An 18,710-nucleotide genomic window follows, 5' to 3' on the forward strand; every position below is an offset into this window, starting at 1 on the left:
CTGCTCCACAACTGTGGTCTGCCTCTGCTGTTTCCATTGACTTGACTTATTACTCCTCCAACCTCAGGCCTCTGCTTGGTGTCTGGCCTTAGAGTGTCTCTCAGATTCTGGAGACTCTCCTTTCTTGTGACTCTCTCTGTAGGTCCCGTTGTCCAGCTTTTCAAGAGGGGCTCTGACTGGGTTGGCTGGCCACGTCCAGCAGAAGCCCTGCTTCAGTGTGCGGAGCCATTGTACCAGGCTGCATCAGGGACAGTGTCCTGTATGTGGCGAACCCCTCAGACAGGGACTATGGGGGGGGGGGGGCAGGCATTCAAGGCTTCCCAGAAGTGGCCTGTGTGCCTCGTGAAGCTTGCTGCTGTATCTTGAGTGTCAAACCATAATTCTTTTTAAGGTTACAATCATACCTCAGTTGTCACCGACGCTTTTAGTGCCATTTGTCTTAGGAACACTTTTCTGATATGTGAATACACAAACCCTTTGTGGTACTGACACCTGTAGTCAGTAAAACGACAAAGGAACATGTTGACCAGTAGAGGGAGCACCACTGAGCAGCCAATGGGCAGTCGCGAGTCATAGAGACCTAGTTTTCCTTGGTTCAAGGTCACTTCTCCTCAGCTATAATCTTTCTTTATGTCATTGACTCACAATAGCTGTCAAATGGTGCTAGAGGTACCTCAGAGTGCCAGAGGGAGTAGTATCACACTGGACTGTTTTCCTGAAGTTTGAGTCACCTTCAAGAAAATGGTTGAGAAAACAGAATTAAGCTGTTAGGGACTAGCAGAAATCCTTTGACATTATGAAAAAAAGGACGTCATAAAAACCACTGCAGCCTGGGAGGATGGCCCAAGATGATTGTATGGAAATGGAAGAAATGATGCTGGAGCTTGTCAACTTCAGGGGATTTGATGAGGACCGTCACCATCTCTTTAAGGGTTACGCTACAGTGACCGTGTGCATCACTCATCTACTTGGTGCTGTCATTTTGGGGAATGCGTTTTCCCCACCCCCAAGCTATTTCCCAAGAAATGAGCACAAGACAATTACCAGGGGAAGAGCTCTGATCTTTCCTCTGTCCTCACACAACTGGCACTCACTGACACTTTCTCTGCCAGTGTAAAGAATAAACGGGCCCGAATCTCTTCTCTTGATCCACAGTCAGTGTCGCCATAAGTCCACATACTGTTTCCCTTTTGGGGACTTGGCAGCTAGCCCCAGCCTCCTGCCTGGGATGAGCGGGGGAGGAGGACTTAGGAGAGACTGCCCAGGTCATTGTGCTCGTCCCCCTTGATCAGTGTCCCAGTGACTGAGTCTGCCGCCATCAATCTAGTGCATTTCATAAACAGTAAATTCATTTAAAAAACCTGCTGCTGAGTAGCCATCTGTCTCCACTTTTGTCAATCTGCTACCATAACAATACGACTGTACTGTGAAGTTGTCTTGCACTAAAGACGCCTTGATCTGAAGACGAACATGTTAGAAATGGAGACAAGAGCTATGGGCAACTGACAGCCCTCCTACCCACTAGCCTTTCAGCACCAGAGCCTGGAATTTAAATCTTTTTTTTTTTTTTTGACCTAAAGTGATGATCTTGGTGATTTCTATATTTTTCTGTGCTTGATTTATATACTTTAAGATTACAGAGTGTTCTAACATCCTGATTTATTACTTATTAGGTAGGAAGAAGGCAAACAAGTGCTATTACCATTCAAGTATTGCTGGTGGATAAACTGAGGCACAGAGTAATGAAGTGCCCAAGCTCAGAGAGTAAGGAGACCTGTGAGTGTGTCTTGGAGCTAGGGTCTTTCTCCTGAACAACCGAGCCATCTCTCTGTTTTTTATACGATGTAAGCATTTCACAAAATCTCTACACATGGACATTTTGCTCTCCAGAGGCCAGTCTGAGCAGAGCAGAGAGAATTGGAACCAGCTCTGAGCTGAGTTGTAAGAAGAAGCTGATACCTGGATCCCAAGCCAGTTTTTAATACATAACATCCTACAGTGTATTCTCCTTGTAGCACACAAAACCTCTCTCCACTAATCATTTTTATTAGGAGAAAAACATTAAACAAAACCAAAAAACCTCAACAACATAACATTTCTGAAAGCAAGCCAAGGATACAGACAGCACTAGAAGAGATTGTAGGCAGTGGAAACTCTCTCTTGCAAAGGAAGCTTGTTCACTTATGCTCAGGCCCCACATGCTTGTCTCTGGATGGAATGATTTGCAGGAGCTTGGAGTGTGTTTTGCAGAGCTTTGCACCAATGAACACCCTTATAAGCCATTTGGATGGTAGAAGGGTCTAGGTGGGAAGCAGGTTCAGAGCCCATCAAAATTCCATTATATCCATAGCTCGGCATGCCTCATCTGTTAATGTGGAGACTGACCTAAAATAAGTGGCTATAATCTGCAAGCGTAGATCTCAGGGAAGGGAGCCATCCTGTTGTGTTCATTTCTTCGGCATCCTGGGCTGCCATTCCCTGCATTACTCCCCTTCTCCTTCCTTCGAGGAACGTGCTCAGCTTTGACACGTTTCCTCTATTCTGTGTTTATCCTCTTTGTGGCTTCCACTGCTTTGTTCTTGTTTTTGATGCATTGAGCACAGCACCTCCTTCCTGCTGGAATTGAAAGTGTCATCTTCCCTTTTAGCAATCAGTAGATGCCAAGAATAATACTTCTGCCTTATTCTTATTCTGTAGGGTGTCAGTTAATTTTATGTCAACGTGGCTAGGCTATGATGCTCAGTTGTTTGGTCAAACACTAGTCTGGATGTTGCTGTGAAGGTATCTGTAGATGTGATTAACATTTAAATCAGTAGACTTTGAATAAAATGGTTTACTTTCCACAATGTTTATAGTCCTCATTCAATCTGTTGAAGCTCTTAAGAGCAAAGACAGGTTTCCCAAAGAAAAAGCAAGTTTACCTAAAGACTGCAACAAAGAAATTCTACCCGAGAGTCCAGACTGCTGGCCTGCCTGAAAATTTTGGACTCAAGATTGCAACATTGACTCACCTGAATTTTCAGCCTTGCTGGGCTGCCCTACAGATTTTGGACTTGCCAGCCTCCATAATTGCATGAGCCATACCCTAAAATAAACATCTATCTGTCTATGTATTTAATATCTATCTATCCACCCAACCATCCTATTGGTTCTGTTTCTCTGGAGAACCCTGACTAACATACACTTGGTTAATTCCAAACTTGCTCATTCCCTTCTTTCCAAAGGACTAGCTGGTGATTAAAGCATTCTGGAGCTGTCCCAGCCCAGCCTCATACTAGCTGGTTGATCTTGGGCAAGCTGCAAACATCTCTGAGCCTCTGTTTACTCAACTGTTAAATAGGAATAAAGAATATTTGCTGCTAGGTTGTCGTGAGGATTAAATGAGGATGTGCCTGCCACACGGTAAACACTATATGTTTATTAAATAAATTAAATTAGTGTCATAGTCTGTTCATTTGGTGTTTTGGCGTACAAAGATGTCCATGTGTGCTGTTATGTGAGGAATGTCGGGGGGAAATGTGGAATGCCCTTCCTGCTGTCTCTCAATTATTGCTTCTAGTTTTTCTGAAGAAATGTGGTTGGTGTGGTGGTGAAGGAAAGAGCATAGGCATTGCAGGTAGATAAACACACTTTCAAGTCCTGGTTCTTCCATCTTCCACTTTAGGATTGAGAGCAAATGCTACCACTATTTTGAGACTCTGGACTTTTAAGACTCTCAGTTTGACCCTCGCTCTATAGGGGTGGAGGTCATGGGAAATATACTTAGATGGGTCCACAAAGAATTCACCCTGAAGAGGGAAGGAACTGGAGGATGCATGACCCTGGCTGAGTGCCACTGGGAAGCAAGACTTTTAAATGTGACACCATGTCAGGCCACTGGACTCTTCCCCAGTTTGGCCACTAAATTTGTTGCAAATTGCTCAAGAATGATGGCTTTAGAAACTTGGAGAACATGCTCTCTATTGGAAGCCTAATGAAGAACTATAAAACCTGGTGAGTAGAGAAGGAATAGGTGTTGGCAATGGAGGACAAGTGGGAAAGAAAAAAAAGAACAGCTGCTAAATGAGGGTTTTTCATGGGAACAGTTGCTGAGAAGATGTACCGGCTGCACACGAGAGCAGGGGTTTGGGGGGAAGTTGGCACCCCTCGGACATAACTTGGTGGAGGTGGTGGGACTGATTTTTAACAAAATCAAAAAAAAAAAATGTTTTTTCTCACACTCTGGAGCAGTGGTTCTTAGCTGGTGGAGATTTTTCCCGCCAGGGGGCATTTGGTAATGTCTGGAGTTGTTTCTGATTGTCACGATGGGGGCAGGGAGGACTTTTGTCATTTAGCTAGCATCTAGAGCTGCTAAACATCCTGCAATGCACCGGGCAGCCCCACAATGAAATAATCAGCTCAAAATGTCAGTGGTGTTGAGGCTGTTGAGGCCCTCCGTGCCCCACACCCTCCCTGCAACAAAGTGTAAACAATCCTGGTGTGCACTATTACACCGGTGGCAGCAAAACCGTAGGAGTCACATTGCTTCTTGTAGAAGAACAGAAGTCTCAAATGTATTTTGGATATTTCCTCCAAGATGGTGCATTTCCTTGAATGCCTTGTGTGGTGCTGTAGGTGCTGCCACCAAAACCAGATACCAGATCATTCATCTGTAAGTGATGTTGAGACCAGTTCGTCACAGTGCCTTAGCATGATGGTGATATAAAGCCAAGACGGGATTCCAGGACGGTAAAATAGCCTCCCTGACAAAGTGCCTTTGTCCCTGCTATTCCGTTGGTGCTTTCTGCTGTGACCTCCTATTGCTCCATGTTTTAGCTCCCCAGTTAGAGTGCAAGCCCCGAGGGGCTGAGGGCTGCGGATTCTCCCTTTCACAGAGGAAAGCCACCATCTTGCTCAGTGCAGTCCAACAGGCTAACAACTTGGAAAAAAATTAGGACAGGAAGAAGAAACCCATCTCAGTGATTAATGTTCTCAAATTAGAGTCTATAGTACAGGTATTGTATTGCATTTTCTCAGAAGATTAATATGCCCCCACTGGAATACATCATCGAGATTTCACTGGAAAATTAGAAAGGGCAAGGGAAAAGTTTCAGCCTGAGGATATTTTGAATATCTTAAGTGATTGAAATAAACAAATTTAAAAATGAATTTGTTATGTTCAGAACCAGATTTATGACAAGGGAGTAAGTTTTAGGTCATTTTTATTGTGGCAGATGGGGATGCCTCAAAGAATTCCTGTGTCCCCAAGAGATAGTCACCAAAATATTTTCCAGATTCTTCAAGCTGTAAGGGAGCCTAGAGAATGGTGTTTCCAGTCTGCTGTTTAAGAGGTTGTGCCCTGCTCAAGACCACTTTGTCAGTGGCTGAGCCAGGACTAAAACGTCTCCCAACAACCAGACTGTCACCCTGTGCTTCTCTTCCTGCCATCTGTTATCATGTCTGACTGTCACCATTGACAGGGAAATCAAAAGACAGCAGGTGTTTAGAATCAGGCAGATGTGAATATGCGTCCCTGTTTTGCTGCTGCTTTTTTGTGGGGCTTGCTTGACTTTTCTGATTCTTGCTTTTCTCATCTGGAAGTAGAGATAATAATTGCTATTAGTGGCTTATCTATGTATGCTATGAAAACTTCTAAGTCTCTTAAAGCTCCTTACTGTAATGTAACTATTACAACAAGTTTTCATAACTTAGACTAGTGTTTCTCAGACTGTGATTCAGGGAACACTTGTTCTCAAGATGTGTTCATAATTTTCTATAATTAATGTGTTTCATGGCTAAATAAGTGTAGGTGACACCAGTTAAACCAAGGTAAATGAACAGGAATTCTTAGAGCCTTTAATAGGTTAATAGGTAGTGTATTGACTCACTAAGAGATCACATTAAGCAGCATTTCACAAATTTGTATGACCATAGAACCCCTTTTCAGTGGGACAGCTGATTACGTCTTGTGGTACACTAGCTTCCATGGAACACAGTCCGGGAATTACGGTAGGCTGATTATGTTGATGGGTCCACCCCTTGTTTCTGGCCTCAGACATATGACTTATTTTGGTTAATCAGTTGTTAGCAAGTGTGATGCAAGCAGAGGCTTGGGAAGTCCTTGCACATGGAGGGCTGCCCTCTTGCTACCCTTTATAATCACGAATCTTAATCATAATCTTCTCTTGTTCCTATATCATAACCACGAGTACATGCTATGGCTAGCCTGCTGTAAGCATGGGAAAAACATGTGGAGGAGAGTGGAATTGTCACAGCTGAGGTCATCTGAGACCAACTTGCCCCAAGCCAACCACCACCAGAAATGTGAGTCCGGCCAATAGCCAATTGATCTAGAAAACATGCAAGTGAGCCAAACCAAGATCAGGAGAAATTCCCAACTTAATCACAAACCTGAGGACCCATGAGCCAAATAAATGATGATTATTATAAACTACTCAGTTTTGGATGGTGTGTTATGCAGCATTATAGGTGGCAATAGCAAACTGATACAGAAATTGGAATGGAGACTAGTACAAAAATGTAATGTCCACCCTCTGGTCCCAGCTATTCATTTTATCCCTACATGCAGAAGACACTCATCCCCTCTTTCCAAGATCCTTAAAGGTCTCATCGAATCACAGCATCAGCCTCAAGGTTAAGGTATATGGCAGGTCCTTGTGTGGCTCCTTGGATGCAGTTCCTTTAGGTTGAAGACCTATGAATGGAAAAGACAAGCTATATGACCCCCAAACCTAATATAATAGGGAGAGAAAGGACAGAATAACTGTAGTAGACAATCCCATTCAAACAGAGGAAGAATGAAAAGCACATAAGAGGCACTGGCTCACGGCCATTCTGAAATCCAGCCCTGAAAATGTTGCGAGGACTTCCTGTTCCAGAGGAGGGAATATTCCTTGATTAGTCCTCATTTCTGCTCCCTGGGAGTGACTTCCTAGTCCATTGTTTTCTATGTCTCTCTTCTCTACCATCTGGATGTTTTTACTTTTTTACCTTCCTTGGCCACTTCTGTGTGTGTTAAACAACTTTCTCAGCCTGCTTCCTGCTTGTGAAAATTGGGGACCTAGAGGTTTTCTTATGTTTTCAACAGTCTGGGTTTCTTTTAGTATAAACTGGTGGTCCTTCAGTGAATATAGTACCCTTAAAATTTTTGTGAGTTTCTCGTAAATCTAATAAGCCAAAAGCCAATACCCACAATTCTTTTAGAGCTAGATCTATTGACTTCGTCACTTATTTGGGCAAGTTAGTTACTGTGGACGATGCTCTTAAGATTCTTCATAGCCCTTTTATCTACTTTGGAGGGTCTGCAAGATTCTGCCTTATTTCTTTTTTGTTTTCCTTTGTTTTTTGCAGCTGGCCAATAAAGGGAACCCAACCTTGGTGTTACACTAATGCACTTTTAGCAACTGAGCTAACTGGCCAGCGCTCTGCCTTATTTCTTTCAGAGGTCTTAATAAAAGGTCTTAAAGACAAATACTTGATTGGATACTTGCCCCAGGCTATAGTTTACTTTGAGAATCTTTTGCTGGCTGGAGAGACTAGAGAAAAAAATTTCTTTTCCAATCAAGCAGTCTGTGACCCTCTATAGTCCCTGTAAATTTGCTTACACATGGGTCACTTATTTCTCAAACCCTTTCCTTTCTTGTAGAATCTTATCAACATGCAGTTGACACTTTCAACAATCTGCCTGGAAATCTTATTGCTAAAACCTCAACATTCAGTAGGTATATTTTCTGTTTTCTGAATTACTACATGTGGCAGTTTACCAGTTTTATTTGCCACTACATAAGTTGTGTTCTCTTTTTTGTGTCCCCTTATAGCAGTTTCCTTGTCACTTTTCTAGTCTCTGCCCACTGCTTGGTCTGAAAATCAATGCCACATTTTTTGGTGTTTTGTTGCTGTTGTTACAGCCACACCCTAATTCTAAATAACGATTTCTGTGTTAGTTACCTATTGACACAAAAAATGTTGCATAACAAGTCACCCCAAAATTCAGTGGCTTAAACAACCATTTATTTAGCTCACAAGTCTGCAGATCAAGCACTGAGCCTGAGTTATTCTTCTGGTCTCTGACACATTTTCTTGAGGGATTAACTGGCCATCTGCTGATGTGGGGTGGCCTCGGCTGCACGAATCACTCATCCTCCCATGGGCTAGCTCAGTGTGCCCTCATAGCCCTGTCAGAATGCAAGAGTGTGGAACCCTGGTCATGCAAGAGGGCAAGCAGAAGCGCGCAGGTGCTTGCCAAGCTTCGGGTACCATCTCATCGACCAAAGCAGGGTAAATGACCAGAGCTGGAGCAGGACGAGATTGCAGTGTTACAGAGCAAGAGTGCACATGTAGACAGGCCATTAAATGGGGCTGTTAATAACCTCTATATGCTGTATTTCTGTGGAAGTATAAGAATTCCTGAGTTAAAACCTTGTCCCAGTGCCTCCCTGGAGCAGGGCTTACTGATGACTTCATAATGTAGCTGTCCCAGTTTCTTTGCCTTTTCTGGCTCTTTTATACATTTGGGCATATTTTCAGTATTCTTACATTTCCTGCCAGTATCATCTTTTCAAAGTCAATTCCATACATTTATTACCTACAGGGTTGAGTGCCACCTTCTCTTATTTGTCCTAAGTTAATCATCCTCCTGGGATGAGTGAATAGCTGAGAGAAATAGAGGCAGGAGAGGGAAGAACCTGATCGCCAGCAGCAGAGGTGTTTGAATTTCAGTGAAGCTGTGAATGTGTGTAACTGTGGCTGCACATGTGCACATGTGTACTGCGTGTTATATGTGCACGGATGCGTGTACATGAATTTTTATTAGTGTGGGTATGTGAGGGCATGTATATAATGTGCACATGTGTTTTAGTGAATGTATATTCACTAAATATGGCGGGTGTTCCTTTCCAGTTTATTAAAAAATACTGCCACAGTTGACCTTATAAATCAATGATACAGTTAGATGAGTACTTATAGGGAAAAGAAGGAAACATGAAATGGGAGTCAAAAGGGTTAGAAGAACAAAGCAGGAGTTGGGGGGGCTCCTACACCCTGTCCTATACTTTCAGGTCTGAGAAACTCCAAATGGCATTAATGAGCATTTCTTTACCCCTTCTCCCGCTGTGCCCTTCCTGAGGTCTGGACGCTGGGGAATTATGGGGTAAAACATCCCCCCATTATTTTATCTCATAAAATAATATGAGACAGAGAAGCACAAGATAGATTTTGTCCCTTTGATTCTCCCACCAAAATATCCCGTTCTTATTGAAGATAGAGGACCTGTGAGACGATATCTAGTCCCTTCTCTGTTTCAAGGGTGGAATGAAATATTTTATATTTGCGAAGACTTATCAGGTCTGTCTTTGCCAAGACTCTCTTCTAAGGGGGCTGGTTTGAGTTAGGAACTTGCCTAGCTCTTCATTGATTTCATGAGTCTCGGAAACCTCTCAGTGAAGCTGCAGGGATCTGGGGTTCTTTGGAAGTCCTAATTCTAGTTCCACGTAGTCCATGGAGTTCTTGGGACTGGTGAGAGATTTCCTGCTATGCTGTATTAAAGCAGCTGGTCCAGAGAGGAATCAGGAAGCTGAATCCTCTGAGGGGAAATACTTTTCAATTGGCAGGGGACCGTGAGGCCAGGAGATTGAAAGCTTTGGCTTAAAAAATTCGAAAACCTTAGATGACCTAGTAAGACCCAGTCAATGGATAAAATTACAGAATGACTCTGAGTCATAAGTGTTAGTATTATCCCATTTCAAGATAAATTCTCAAAGAGTTTAAATCATGTTCGCGTGATCACTCAGTTGAGATGATTCAGGACATTGCCTCTACAACCAGGTGATCTACCCCTTTCAAACCAGAAGGTCGTGCCCTTCATTTTCCAGCCCCCAGTAGCACAGCAGCAATACAAAATACGTGACTGTAGGTTGGCACAGTCTAGATTTTACCGTCCATCCTCTGCTGTCCAAGGTCTGATTGCACACCAAGCCCAACCCCACAAAGCCTTTTCTTTGGCATGCATTGAACCAAAGTTCCATTTATCTGCTTAAGAAACAGATAATATGGTGAAACATCCTATGCAATTGCTTCTCAGCCAGAGGAAGTGACAATTATTCTCACTAAGAATCCATAGCACTTCGTATTTGAAACTTGATTTACTGTGATTGTAAGTCATAAAAATGATGCATGACATGTTGATTTGATGTAACAATCAATGTCTGTTTAATAACTGGCCCACCGTGGTTTTCATACATTATCTCCATCTGAAGACAATGTTTGACTTCCCAGCCCGTATTTCACATTCTATCTCAAAAAATGCTAGAGAAACAAATTCTCACTTATGCATAAACATATTCAAAGGCAAAAGACTTATTTGTTGATGAGAGCCTCAAATTGACCAATTTTTAGCTTTTTCTTCTGAAAAGAATGCTTTCCAAAATGAGATTGCTATCAGATGTAGTGGATTACATAGCACTTGCTCAGATATGAAAAGCAGATGGAATGGAACATTGGGGTTTCTGATTCAGTTCTATTCTTACCTACACTTAGCTCTTCTTAAGTGAACTTGACAGTATTGTGGGCTGATATTAAGATAGACTACTGTAGAAAACAAGAAAAAGGGTTTCACTTCCCACAATAGCAAATGAGGTTTATAATAGAAATTCTTAGTGCAGAGGAAGATATTACAATTTTCAACACACGATAAATATATTTGCTAGACAAAAAATACGCATTTCATTACATGCAGTGTACTTTCTATTGTACATTAACCACTTTTTTTGCTTTGTATAGTAAAGTATCATTTTCTACTGTAAAATATCTGCAATTTATTTTTATGAGTCTGTTTTTCCCATGAATAAGAACATTTCATTACATAGCCCTGTACTGATAAATGTACATCATATAAGAGATGAAATGCTCAACACAGACACCGAGTTTTGTTTGTGTCTCTGTACAGTTCTGAGAGTGGGAAATAGTTAAAATTTTGGACCGGAACAACTCATTTTATTAACAGAACCAGTCTGTAATTGCTAGATTTACAGGAGTCCTTTACTTTGATACACTCAGCAACTATAATAGATGTGTATGTTCTCTACAATAATACTGTTGCATGCTCCAGCTGCAACTATAATTTTTCTCTGCTGGGTTAAAAAAACATAATTAATACTTCTTTTAATCTTCACATACTGTATACCTAGCTGACCATCATTGAAAATGGCAGTCGCCCAGAGCCATGTAGTTTCTTCACAGTTGAATGTATTTGACCTTAATTACTGTTTATTGGAAATATACCACGTAAGTTAAGAGGGAGCTATAGCAAAGAATCCAGACTCTTCATTTTCTCCGTGATGAGGGAACTGTGACAATGACTGCTGATTTGTCTGTAAAAGTTGCGAAAGTCTTTGCAGGTTAGAGAGTTACAACTATCTTGCTTATGCCAGTCTTACGCTTGAATGTGTTTAATGGACTATTTGTGGAAATTATGATTGTCTTATTTTATTCTTACATTTAAAAACATTATTGACTGTTTATCAATAGTCAGGACAGGAATAGGCTGATAGCAGGGAAAGGGCTTGCCTGCTTTGCTGGGGGCGACATAGCTAAAGTACTATTTTTGAAGAGACAAATGCCTTTGGTCTACCTGGCTCTGTGTTAGGTGCTTTACATGTGCTATCTTTTTTAATCATCACAATAACCCCATGAAGTAGGCACTAACCTTCTGTATTATAAATCTGGGACTAGCACCTCGGTGTGGTTAACTAACGTGCCATAGTCACAAGGTTGGTGAATGTTGGGGCTGGGACTTGACTCCAGTGCACTGTAAATGCTCTTCTACACAGTGTAAGAAATTTCCAAATGGTTCAAGCCTGGGAATGAAAAAACCCATTTGAAAGCCGAAGAGGAAATCTGGAGGTGGTGGAATAGAGACACAATATTTTTGGTGATCTAATGTATAAATACATTCACTATAATGTTTAACTCTGAAATATTCAGGTTTGGTGTGCTACACATAAAAGTTAGTTTATTCAGCTGCAAATGACAGACTGAATATACATGCGAAGCTTTTAACATTTTGATATAAAATGAACCAATCTGTAAGATTTTAGGAATATGATGTCTCTTCATTTACTAGTTTATGAGAAAAAACTATGAGTATCATGGTAAAAGAGTCCTTATATTTTGAGGATAAAACATCTTTTATTGCACCAACAAATAAACACAGCAGCCAAATTTAGAAAAGGAATACAAACCCCCAACTCTCCCCCCGCCGTCAAAAACCAACCTTAAAGTAAAACATCCCAATGCTTACCAAGGAAAAACAACTTACCGCATATCATATTTTGTTGCATGGACATTTGTTTAATCAGTCTCATTTTCTACGCAATGACTACTAACTTTTTCTACTTTTGTCATTTCATTTTTATTACCCTCAATGAAAATGAGAAGTTTATCCAGATAGAAACAAGCTTCTCTATACTTTCAAATGTTATTTTTGATGTGGTATTTAAGTATTTTCAAACACAGATCAATAACCTTTCCTTGCTGCAATAGGTAAAGGATACCAAAGCCAGCCAGAAGAGTTCTTATACAATGAAATATTATTTAGTCTTAAAAAGGAACGAAATTCTGATGCATGTTATAGTATGAATGAAACTTGAAGGCATTATGTTAAGTGAAAGAAGCCAGACACAGAAGGATAAATGCCGTATGATTCCACTTATATAACTAGAACAGGCAAATTCACGGAGATGAAAAGTGGAAGAGAAGTTACCAGGAGCTGGGAGGGGGGATGGAGTGCTGGGAATTATTGTATGAAGGGTACAGGTTTTGTTGGGGATGATGAAAAATTGGGGGGTATAGATGGCGTTATATAACACTAAATATATTTAATGGCACTGAATTGTATACTTATGAATGGTTAAATGGTAACTATTGTTATATATATTCTACCACAATAAAAGTATAAAAAATCTCACTCCCCCCCAAAAAAAAATTGAGTTCTGCCAAGATATTTCATCTGTGGGGTGGAAAGTTCCACCCTCTATTACTGGATCTAAAACCTGAATATTTTCTGATTCAACTACTTCAGAAAGCTTCTGTGCAGGCTTTTCTTTCATTCATTTGGTTCATTCATCTGATAAATATTTATTTAAGAGTCTTGAAATGTTATTTCAGACTCTGAGGGACTAGAAGGATGAGTAAGAGAGGTTTCCTACCTGCAGGACTAGGACAGTCACATTCACAAATAATTAAAATAAAGTAAAAGGGCTTAAGTAGCAATATAAGGAATAGTAATGGGAACGCAGGAGAGGAGGAGTTCCTGAGGGAATCAGGGCTTCACAGGGGAGTTAATCATTGATCTGGTTTTAAAGTTTGAGCAGAAATTTGGTTGCTTATTTCATATTTCAGTATTATTTGGTACATTATCACTCACATTTTGTGCCTTGGAATCCTGGATCTAAGATATTTGCAGCCTTTTCAAATATTTTGTAATATTTTCCCCTCATTTATTTATAAGCAAACTAGTCCTGGGAGGCAGAAGAACATCTTGGTTCATTCTCTGTCCTACTTTCTAAATATTTAAGCAAAACCACTTTGAGAAAGAATTCAAAGTAAATAAGACATGCTCGGGTCCCTCAAAGAGTTTATAATCGGGAGGCTAAGGCAAGAGGAACTGGGTGGTAGTGCCTTAAAAACAGTCACTGTGGGATGGCCGAGCACAGGTGGGAGAGGTGACTTCTGCTGGAGCGTGCAGGGACAATCCATGGAGGAGGGGGTCTTCGCGTTTTCCCTACTCAGGCTGTGTGGAATTGGGACCACCAGATGTAAGGCCATTTCATTTGGCTAGAAAGATGAACAAAAGCAGAAAGCCAAAAATACCAGCCCTATTCAGGGAAGCAGTGAAAGAGTAAGTCAGAAAGGACCGGAGGGGCCTGGTCGAAAGGATCTCTAAACCTTCAACATTCCACTTATTCTTGGAACCTTGTTCTGTAACTGGGTAGATTTAAGAAAGGCCTAAAGAGCCTTCACACCTCTACCCACGTATAAGAGATGTGGAGAGTAAAGGAGAATAAAAGCAATGATCCAAAGACACTGGATGGACATTGGGCTCATGCGTAGGGTGGGAATAGACTGAACTAGAAGCATGGTCAGTGAGAAGATTATGCTTGAAGCTTTGGGTTCAAAATTTACTAACTGTGCAAACTTGGCCAAATGACTTGAAACTTCTGAGCCTCATTCTCCTTGGGTGACAAATGGAGATAATAATGGTATCTTCACATAGGGTTATCAGAATGATTAAAGAGCGTGAGTGACAGACATTTGTAGACCTCAGACCACCCTCATAGGCACCAAGGTTAGTTCCTCCCCCAGGTGACATCTAAAGTCTCATCTGAACCTGAGAGTCTTCGAGATAATTCAGAGCTGGTTTTTTCTCTCCATCAAAAATAAGTTATTTACATAATTCAAGTTAAAATATTTAATTAATATATTTCTAGACAAGTAATAGTAATTTAAAGTATAAGTAAAAATATCACAGACAAAATAGATTCTCCTGGGGCAGAGACTTATTTCCAGGAACTAGTCAAGTATGTCTGGAAGTGGAATCAACCATTTCATTTCTCTGAATTGCCATTTAGGGCTCAGGACCACGTGTTTAGAAAACGGTATCTGCTTGTCAGATCTAATATGAGGTCCCTTCAATTCCTCTTCCCAAGCATACAACAGCCTTGTGTGAGTACAGATCCCTGAGTTAGGGTTTTCCCTGTGCAATGCATCCTTCTGCTAACGTAACTCCTGGTGATACTTGGAAGTATGAATGCACATTTGAACACATGCTTTCATTTAGAAATAGCATGAGTTGTGGTACCTTCCCTCATGTCCCTACTAGACTTTATGTCTTTATAACTAGCCACTTTACTGAAATATTTTTTTCTTATTGTTTTTCAGGTGAACGTCTTAGGTTTTGTATTTCACAATAACATCTATAAATGATGTTATTATGTTATGATGTCTTCTCCCTGCAGACTGTTGAGTCCTGACTTAGGGACACATCTGCCAGGATGATGGTGGAGATGGGCTTTGACAGATGGTGAAGGAAAGCCTCTAGTGTTTAATATGACATTGCCCTTCAGTTTGAATCCCATAGCACCCTTGTCATATCTCTTGTCACCCCAATCACATCATACAGGAACTTTTGGGAAAATGTCTTTTTCCCACTGAACTCTGAGCACATTAAGGAGAAGGTCTTTTTTTATTTAGCTCCATATTCACAGAGTTAGCACTGAGCCTGAATGAAACACATGTGTAGATATTTATGGGAGCTATGAATAAGTACCTTAACATTCCTGGGCTCAATAAAAAGAACGTTGAGGACAATAATGTCCAACAGGACATTGTGAATATCTTTTCATGATTTCAAAGAACATTTGCTGTTCAGATGTCTTCCTGAAAAATATTTCCTTGAAATTAATCAATATCTTGAATACTTGTCTTTTTTGTGATTCTTATGTAAAAAAGCAGGAAGGGGACACAATTTTAAGCTATATCTTACTTGTTATTAAAAGAAAGAGGGGAAACCCCAATTCTATCTAAATCATTGTTCCATGTGTGAATTCTTCAATTTCTTTTCTAACTTGTATATTTTCCAGCAAATATACACATAAATAAATCCAGGAATTAATATGATTAACTAATTGACTCCTTTGTACCTGCCCATGAGGACATAAAGGTAAAATTTATGTTGATTATATTTGGATGCTATGTCTTAGTATTTTAAGACAGTATCTACTCTAACGCTGTATAATATCTCTTTTTTGGTACTTTCTATTCTACAATTGTTATATATTCTTATTTAAAATAATGTTTTATCTCTTAATGTCACTTATGTATTTAACAATTTTAAAATGGTAGGATATGGAATGGGACTGAATACCGAGAAAAATATTGCTCAAGATAGAATTAAAATACGTCAAAGAATAATACTGTTCAAAACCAATATGGTAGAAGTCATATTTATTGAAAAAAATTAATATCTTTGCTATAAAATTTGTAACAGGAATATTTACCGAATGTTTATTTTGATGCATAAACCTGAATGTTACATACCAAGAACAAGACAGTAGCACTAGTTTTTCCTTTATTTACATTTTATGAAAATTGTTATGTAGTCCATGTTAAAAGAACTTATGATGGAGAACTGTTACATTAGAAAAATAATATTCTTGATAAAGCATTCTCAAGGAGTCCAATCATATTTTCTGCCTCTTCAATAAGGCAAAAGTCCCTGGAATAGCATATAACTTAATTTACAAAATACAATAACTGTTCAGACACATATTCAAGTTTTCTTTTGGTATGATTTCTCCTCACTGTAAAATTATTATTATTATTATTTTTACTAAAACCAGACTTTTGGGAAAATGTCATTTAATGATTTCAGCTATACATTACATGTACAACTCTGTAACCTAGCAACAATCATTGCTACACCACTGTTAACTTTAAATACTTTGCTTGGTGAGCTATTCTCAAATGTAGCAGAGTTTAAGATTTCGCCATCAGTATGACAGTGGGATCATTGGTTTTCATAGGAAACAGACCTGTCACAGTATGAAGCTTTGCTTATTGTAAGAAACGGGTACACAATTACATTTCCACTCACAAGAGAACGCCACAGAAGGAACTAAAGTCAGGCTTTGAAGGCTCCACAATGGTCCCAAGTGGGACCAACCCCGAACCTCTTGTTGTCACGGTGCACAGCTCTGGCCAGGTTCAGACGATTTTGTTTCCAGAGATTTTTTTGCTCTTCGCAGTTAGGTAGTTTTAATTCCTTCAAAGGCACACAACTTCCACCTTTTTTCCAGCGTTGCTCCCACACCCGTGAATTCCTGTTTGAACATGCGGGGCAGCCTCATCAAAAGCATTTCGATTTCGTTTGCAGATATCTGTTAGAAAGGAAGAAAAGTCACTTTGGGGAAAGCAACTCACCTTAAAGGAGGCAATGGGTCTGGTAAGGGCGTGCTATCTTAGGAGGACAAGCAACATTTAATTTTCTACTTGGCTGTCAGTGCTGCCAGGGTGGGACATGAGATAAGGGGGGAAGGTTCTAGGTTCACCCCTCACACAGACGGCTGACTTACTGGCACCAGCATCCCTGACAGCCTTCCCTGATGTAAAAGGCGATAGAGAGCGAATGTAAGAGGGCTCAGAGCAAACCCCTCATCTCCCCTGGAAAGCTGCTGGTGCCGCATCCGCACTAGGAAGGGGAGCAGTTTTCTCTAACTCAGCGAGGAGCACAGGGTATCAGGAAGGATTTCTTTCTGCGCAAACTCCTTTCTCTTTAACTTTCACAGGAAAGTTTAGGAACAGAAACTAAACCCAAAACCTACAGCAACAAAAATCTTGACATCCAGTCATAAAATCCAGATAGATTTTTTAATGCAATTTCTTTCTTCTCCCAATTTTCTTTGTTACCTGAATTTTTACACCAATAATTCACTTAATTTTAAAGAAAACAAATCAACCATACCCTTCTGCTCTATTGTTGCTCTTGTTTTCCTATGTTTGGATCCCAGTCCCCAAAGTGGCTAATTTGGGGTCTGATATTCAGCTAGAGTCCCACATCTACCATTCTTAGGAGCTAAATGACCCTTACAGAGGTAATTAGTCTAAGCTTCAACAAATGGGAATAAAATTTAATAAGGATGATTTGAAAACTACTGGCTTAGCACAGATTTGGGCACATAGAAATGTTCAATGAATCCGAGCTGCTATGATTTTTCATACTATTATCACTGTGAAGGTATAATTTTAGAGTCTACACTTTCTATTTAATGATATTAAGATTCATTTAAAAGAGAGACCAAATACACCAAGAAGTCAAATCAACCTTTCCTTTTATATTCACATGGAAAGGATTTCATGTATTTCCAATAATCCTGGGCCTTTAATACTAAACTTTAAGTAGAGGCAGTCCTGAAAGTTGAAATAAATTGCATTCTAAAATTTTTGTATAAATTATTTTGAAATCCGAATGCGTTTTCCCACAAAACCATGTTAGAAGGATTATTAGATCCCTAGGTCAACCCATAAAAGCCTATTAAACAGATTATTAGAAGGTTCATAGTGATTTTGAAAAGTACGTTTTCTTTCAATGAGCACTGTACAAAACACTCTCATTTCTCTCTCACAATGTTTCTGTGAGATGTGTGGGGCAGATATTATAATCTGTCTCCACTCTGCAGGTGAGAAAACTGAGTGAACTGCAGAGGGTTAAATGTTTTATCAAAGACAGAATTTGAGAAATAACTCACAGCATGCGGGTTGGGGGCTGGGCATTGGTATGCTTTAAGCGGGCTCATGATTATTGGCAACAGCTGCGGCAGACAGCCGGGGGTGTAGTGCCTTCTTTCTAAATAGCAACCACCGAGGGCACTTAAAAAATTAGATTACTTAGCCTCTTCTCTGGACACTCTGATTCAGCGGGTCTGAAATGTAGCCCAGATAATCTATTTTTAACAACTGCCCAAAGTAGTTGTTAAGATCAGGCACATTTGGGCTAAAAATGGGATTTAAATCAGAGAGGCTTGGATTTTAGTCTGGGCTAGGCCTTAAGCTGTGTGACCTTGGGCTGATCACTTTTAATATTTGTAATTCTGTTTCTTCATGTGTGTAATAGAAATAATATTTCTTTCAGTGTAATTGTGAGGATTACATGGAATATG

At 40.2% G+C, this 18,710-nt stretch overlaps 1 protein-coding gene across 1 annotated transcript in view; it reads right to left on the reverse strand.

Moving 5' to 3' along the window:
- Window positions 1-16,799: 16,799 nt before the first annotated feature.
- ENOX1 (ecto-NOX disulfide-thiol exchanger 1) overlaps window positions 16,800-18,710 on the reverse strand; it is a 186,975-nt gene continuing 185,064 nt past the window's right edge. The window contains exon 14 of the mRNA XM_063102878.1: window positions 16,800-16,931. Within this exon, the coding sequence (XP_062958948.1) occupies window positions 16,800-16,931 (132 nt within the window). The remainder of the gene's footprint in view (window positions 16,932-18,710) is intronic.

This window comes from Cynocephalus volans, chromosome 7, assembly GCF_027409185.1.
Source record: "Cynocephalus volans isolate mCynVol1 chromosome 7, mCynVol1.pri, whole genome shotgun sequence".
Lineage (NCBI taxonomy): Eukaryota > Metazoa > Chordata > Mammalia > Dermoptera > Cynocephalidae > Cynocephalus > Cynocephalus volans.